The sequence below is a fragment of the Myotis brandtii genome, unplaced genomic scaffold, assembly GCF_000412655.1.
Source record: "Myotis brandtii unplaced genomic scaffold, ASM41265v1 scaffold440, whole genome shotgun sequence".
Classification (NCBI taxonomy): Eukaryota; Metazoa; Chordata; class Mammalia; order Chiroptera; family Vespertilionidae; genus Myotis; species Myotis brandtii.
Genome location: NW_005366834.1, coordinates 2,311,671 through 2,318,084, shown reverse-complemented (window position 1 = coordinate 2,318,084; position 6,414 = coordinate 2,311,671). Strand labels below are relative to the sequence as shown.

The 6,414-nt window shown below is 36.9% G+C and overlaps 1 protein-coding gene across 1 annotated transcript in view; it reads right to left on the bottom strand.

The window, feature by feature from the left end:
* The window catches only part of CDH10 (cadherin 10, type 2 (T2-cadherin)), a 135,787-nt gene that overhangs the window by 38,136 nt on the left and 91,237 nt on the right, over positions 1-6,414 (bottom strand). Inside the window, exons 3-5 of the mRNA XM_005874481.2 lie at positions 2,250-2,544; positions 922-1,041; positions 83-250 (exon numbers count right to left, since the gene is read on the bottom strand). Coding sequence (XP_005874543.1) covers positions 83-250; positions 922-1,041; positions 2,250-2,544 — 583 coding nt within the window. The remainder of the gene's footprint in view (positions 1-82; positions 251-921; positions 1,042-2,249; positions 2,545-6,414) is intronic.

The window sequence follows — 6,414 nt, the reverse complement described above, 5'->3', positions numbered from 1 at the left end:
GAGAGAGAGAGAGAGAGTTTTTTCTGATTTTTTTTTACTCTAAAGCTTCTACCCTGCAGAAAGACCATTAAAGGCAGCTTACTCTGGGGGAAGCGAGGTGGATTGTCATTGACATCTGTCAGCGTGATGTTGACGGTGGTAGTCCCCGATAAGCCTCCCATCTGGCCGCCCATGTCCTTGGCCTGGATAACCACTTGATATTGCTCCCTGTTTTCTCTGTTCATGTTTGGCAAAGCAGTCCTGATGATACCTTGAAGAAAATATAAAAACATTTGTTATCGTCACTGAAATCTCAATTATCTGTTGATTAAGCTCACAAAGTATATGTCCAAACTAGAGACTTTTAAAAGACAAGATATGTTTTTTGCTATTAATGTTTATTGTCTAGAAATTGTAAAAGTGATCCAATGCAGATATTTTACAATTTGGGTCATTTTCCTAATTCTTAAAGAATACCATAGGTACTGGATAATGACCTAAACCCATGTGACGCAAACCCATACGTAAAAACGGGCATTTTTTCTTTTTTAAAAAATTTTGTTTTATTGCTTAAAGTATTACAAAGAGTATTACATATGTCTCCTTTTTTTTTCCTTACATATGTGTCCTTTTTTTCCCCGCCCTTGACAATCCCCTGGCCTCCCCTACCCCCCAGTGTCTTATGTCTATTGGTTATGCTTATATGCATGCATACAAGTCCTTCGGTTGATCTCTTCCCCCCCCCCCCACCACCCCATCACAACCCTACCCGGCCTTTAGCTTGCTCAATCATTCAACTTGGAGTTTGTAAATCTCTACGTGTGGCGTCATCACTCTGCTGGGAGTATTAATGGTAATGTTTGTTCTTATTTTCACACCTTTTTTCTACTTGTAAAGATCGTAAAGAATATTAAATTAACAAACCAATTCATGGTTCCTGACCTGTTTCAGGCTCCACAGAGAAATACGGCTGCCCTTGGAGAATGCTGTAAATGACTCTGGCGCTGTTTCCATAGGAAGGGTCATCGGCATCGGTAGCTGTGACTTGCACCACAGAAGTACCTGAAGTATCCAAATTCAGCTTAGTTCTGCACAGTACCAGAAGGAGGAGCAAAAGCACTGGTTTTCATGGAAGACTTGAATGATTTTTGGCTTTAATCATGACCTCTTAAAAAAACATGTATTGATAATTTAGATGAAAATCATACCGAGAGTTAACTCTGAGTTCAAGTACATATTTATGTAGCCAACAAGTTTATTTTTATGCATGCAAATAGATACTGATAGAGTGTATCAGATTTTTTAAAAATGCAGTCACTTTACAAATGCTCAGGTTTGATACTTAAATTAATTTTCTCATAATAGATTTGTTTGATGTAAAGGGCATATCTAATCACAAAGGAGTAAGTATGCTCCTTTCCCCCTCTCCACTAATTAACTATAAAAATAATTAACATCTGCTCTAGAATACAATTTTATGAATAGATTAAAATTTAAATTTAGAAGCAATCCAAGATGATCCCAAGTTCCACGAACTATGAAAAGCTATCTCATAAAGTTCAAGGCATTTAAAAAGGCTTTATAATAAGGCAATGGACAAAAGTCCTTGGGATTCAGTGAAGTAAATATTAAATAGTAATCCCAGAACAATGCTTTTGAGAAATGAAGAGTTCAAACTTTGCTATAACAACTTTTACAAATTTTTTTCCAATTGTTATCAGTTTATATAACTTGTCCTACATTTGAGAAATGAATCTATTTTACTAAATCCAAACCTATATCTCTAAAACTGTTTTCATATGTTGAATTTTTTATAATCCTCTATTCATAAAAAATGAATGTGGTCTATGTAAAATAATTGGATGATCTCATTAACACCATCATTTATATTGTCAAGATAATCCAGACAAACTCAAGGCAAATGACTAGACTATATATGCAGAGACTCTTTTTAAACCTATGTTCTAAATGTACTTATATTTGGTGTCAAAATATTACACAGCTATTATCCAAATTTATGTGACAAAAATTTATATTTTCATAGTTTTCTACTAAGTTAAATGGTATTTTCTTGGATTTTTGAGGAAAGTGTCCACTTATTTGTATTGTAAGATTTACAAATACAAAAACTCCTGTCCTAAGTGAGGATATTATGTATGATTTTTGTAGGAGTCAATGGTGATTTCAATTAAGTGGTCATAATATTTTGAGAATTTCTTGATTTTTTAATACTTTTTGAAAAACAACATAAATGTTTTAAATAAACTTACCTACGACAGACATTTCAGGAACACTAGCTGTATAAATTTCCTCTGGGAATGTTGGCTCATTGTCATTGATATCATGGATTTTGATCACAAACTCAGACTCTGGTTCTACTGGCCTCAGCGTTCTTCTGTTAATAGCTTGTGCACGTAGAGTATAAAAGGCCTTTTCTTCTCGATCAATTCTTCTTGTGGCATGAATGTCACCTGTTTTTTCGTCAATAATAAAAAGAGTACCAGCTCCATCTCCAGATAAAATATATTTGAGTGATCCATCTCCTTTATCTTGGTCTGAATGAAGCTAGGAAGAATAAAAAAAGAGTATACCCATGATAATGTCTAAAGGCACGCAATGTTGAAAGAATTCAAAGAGTTTCTTATATCCCATCACTGAATAATGGGGTCAGTTATTTTAGTTTTTTAAATGAGAGTTGAGCCCAGCTAGTGTGGCTCCTTGGTTGAGCGTCAACCTAAGAACCAAGAGGTCACTGGTTGTTTCCTGGTCAGGGCACATGCCTGGGTTAGAGGTGAATATAACAGTGGGTGAATCTGGCCTTAAGGTGGCAGACCTGGAAAAGAGACCCTCCTTGGACCAAGAAGCAAGTGCAGGGATGTTTGAGTAGGGAAAATGGGTCCCAAGAATCTCAAGTACAGTCTAAAAAAGGACATACAGGTTCCAATTGTAAATATCCATTTGCTCCCATGGAATTCTTACCCCGAGGGGAGGGTCTTGCCATGAAAGGAACAGAGCATGGCTTTGTAAAACACAAGAATTATAAATATCTCTTTAATTGTACCATCCAATCAATAAACATTTTCTATGCTAAGATCACAGTTTGATTATTTGCAATAAACAAGTATACTTTTAAAATTTATTTTTATTTTTTTATCAGATAAAAAATATAAAAACTATAAAGCATTTATAATAATTTAGATATCGTGAAAGTGTTTTTTAATATTCATATAAAATGTAGTAATAATTCATTATAGGCACACTGACATGTAGTTTAGAGAATTAAAAATTGGAGACTATATTTTTCAATTATGCAAAAAAATTATAGAGACATATTTACCTAAATAGGTTTGATTTTTGCTCTTTAGATGACATATCAACACGCATTTTGATCTAATTACATGTGAAAATATTAAACTGATTATTTTCTCTTTAAAATAGAACTTTGTTTCTTTATTTGAAAGTTTCATTAATGGGAGCTTGTAAATGAACGTAACTGTGAAAACATTTTATATGAATATCAAAACTGTTTACCTTAAATAAATATTTTGAGACACAAATATGCCTAATATATTGTATTACTAGTATTGTTGGGTCTACAAAAGCAGTCTGCTTTTTGCTTAATAGTTTGAAATAATTAGCACTTAGCCATCAAATTTGGATCAGACTCCATTTTTTTATTTCTGGAAAATTACTCATTATTACAGGCATAATGGATAAAGTAAACCCCAAATTGATATATACTTTGGAGGAAAAGACGTCAGATGACAATTTTTATGGCATATTTTACTATTCATAAACAACAAAGCAAGGTTGAGAAAACTCAAGAAACAAACACCTGCTTTTAAGTAAAAAGCTCTTAGAAGTAACTAATGACTGCGTTGTCCAGAGAAACACTCTCAAAAAGTCAAAAGACTGATGCTTTTTAGTAACTGAAATTGCATGTAGTTGCCGGGCAACTTTCCAATTATATGGATGTGAAACAGTGGGTAATTTTCCAAATGGCAGGCATAAGCATTGCATATTTCTTACTCTGTCTGGGAATCAACATAATTCAAGAAAAGATTATTGATATTATCAATCATTTGATCAGATAAATTTGTGGTTGGTAGTAGACAGTTAAAATGTTTACTGTCTAATCTTTCAACATTTTTAATCTTTCAACATTTTTAATTGAGAAATATTTATTTACTCTCAGAAGAATCAGGTACTTCTAAAAGTAAAGCGGCAATTCCATATTAGTTCTATGGAAGATTCAAACACTGTATGTAATGGAAATTCACTGAACAACCCATAAACTAGCCCACAGAAATGAGGGAGTGTTTCCTTAAGTATATAACACATAAGTTACTTGATAAAGAATGAGAAGAGGTTTAAACTTGGAAATTTGCTTGCATTTTATACCTCCTGGGGAAATACCGGATGAATATAGAACATAGATTTGGAGTAGAGAGGGTATAAGGCAAGATGGGAATCATTAATACCAGTTCTATTTTATTCAGTTAGTCATGAAAAAAAGTTGCTAGTATTGGTGATATTTTAATTTTAATAATGCTCCATTTTGGACTATGAATCACAGCAGGATTTTTGCTTTCACTTATACTACAGAGAGTGGAAATTAAATTTCACATCCTGGGAGTTCCTGTTGGATTAGAAAATTGAACATGGTATTAGGGAATCAAAAAGATGAGGATTGGAAGTTGGACTGTGGTTTTGAGAAATAAGAGGATTTCAACCTCCTCATAATTAAGAGAAATAAATTAAACCTGTGAATTTATACCTTTTGGCCTAAAGATCTAGACTTACAATAAAATTTTCTTGAACCATTAGAGCGTACATAAAAGAAAAGTGAATTTTCTTTTTTGTAAATATATTTTTATTGATTTCAGAAAGGAAGGGAGAAGGAGAGATAGAAACATCAATGATGAGAGAGAATCATTGATTGGCTGCCTCATGCACACCCCACACTGGGGATCCAGCCCGCAACCAAGGACATATGGCCTAACCAGGTATCTAACAATGACCTCCTGGTTCATAGGTTACTGCTCAACCACTGAGCCACGCCGGCCGGCTAAAAAGTAAATTTTCTTAAAAAGGGAAACAGCTGATCACTAACACTAGATTAAAGGGCCAAAGTAACCATGTTTGGGAGCTTGCCATTAGCATATGTTTATCAGAATCTTCTTTAAATAAACATATTTGAGAACTGGACAGTAAAGAAGCAACAGATACTATTATAATGCCGAGAGGTGCATTTCTAGACCTGAGATTTGGGGAGTTGCTCCCTCCTGTAGGTGAACAGTGGGAGACAAGAACTAACAATAACATTGATGTTGATATTGATAATTTCCTAACAGTTAAAGAAAAAGAGCAATGCACAAAGTTCTTTAATCACAGTCCCCTGCCTAAGCCCCCCTCTTCTTTTTAAGTTGCTTTTTATTACTTTAATTACTTCTTCCCTGGTATTGTCTCTCTCCCTCATGTGTGTTTATTTCACATTTCAACTCATTTACTAAGTCCGTGGTAGGCAAACTGCGGCTTGCAAGCCACATGCGGCTCTTTGGCCCCTTGAGTGTGGCTCTTCCTAATTAAGTTAATAACAATGTAACTACCTATATAGTTTAAGTTTAAAAAATTTGGCTCTCAAAAGAAATTTCAATTGTTGTACTGTTGATATTTGGCCCAGTTGACTAATGAGTTTGCTGACCACTGTACTAAGTAATATCAGATGAATGTTAATACTAAAAACTGTAGCTTTCTTGTTGCTCTTCACTTTTATATTTGAACTAGAGGCCTGGTGCACGAGATTCGTGCACTGGGAGGTGGGGTCCCTCAGCCCGGCCTGCACCCTCTTGCAGTCCAGGAACCCTTGGGGATGTCCACCTGCCAACTTAAGCCCCCAGTCAGACATCCCTCTTGCAGTCCAGGGTTCCCACAGTCCGGGACTCCTTGCTCCTTACCGCCCACCTGCAGCAGAAGCAGGAGAGGCTCCTGCAACCGCCATTGTGCTCACCAGCCGTGAGCCTGGCTTTAGGCTGAGCGGCGCCACCCCTGTGGAAGCGCACTGACCACCAGGGGGCATCTCTTGCATTGAGCATCTTCTCCCTGGTGGTCAGTGCGCATCATAGCAACCAGTCATTCTGCCGTTAAGTTTATTTGCATACTAGCCTTTTATTATATAGGACTAGAGGTCCGGTGCACAAAAATTTGTGCACTCGGGGGGAAGGGGCGGTCCCTCAGCCCGGCCTGTGCCCTCTCGCAGTCTGGGACCCCTCGGGAGATAACGCCCTGCTGGCTTAGGCCTGCTCCCGGGTGGCAGAGGGCACGCCCAATCCCTAGGTGCAGCCCCTGGTCGGGCTCAGAGCAGGGCCGATTGGGGAGTTGGGGCACCGCCCCCTGTCATGCACAGAGCAGGGCGGATCGGGAGGTTGCGATGCC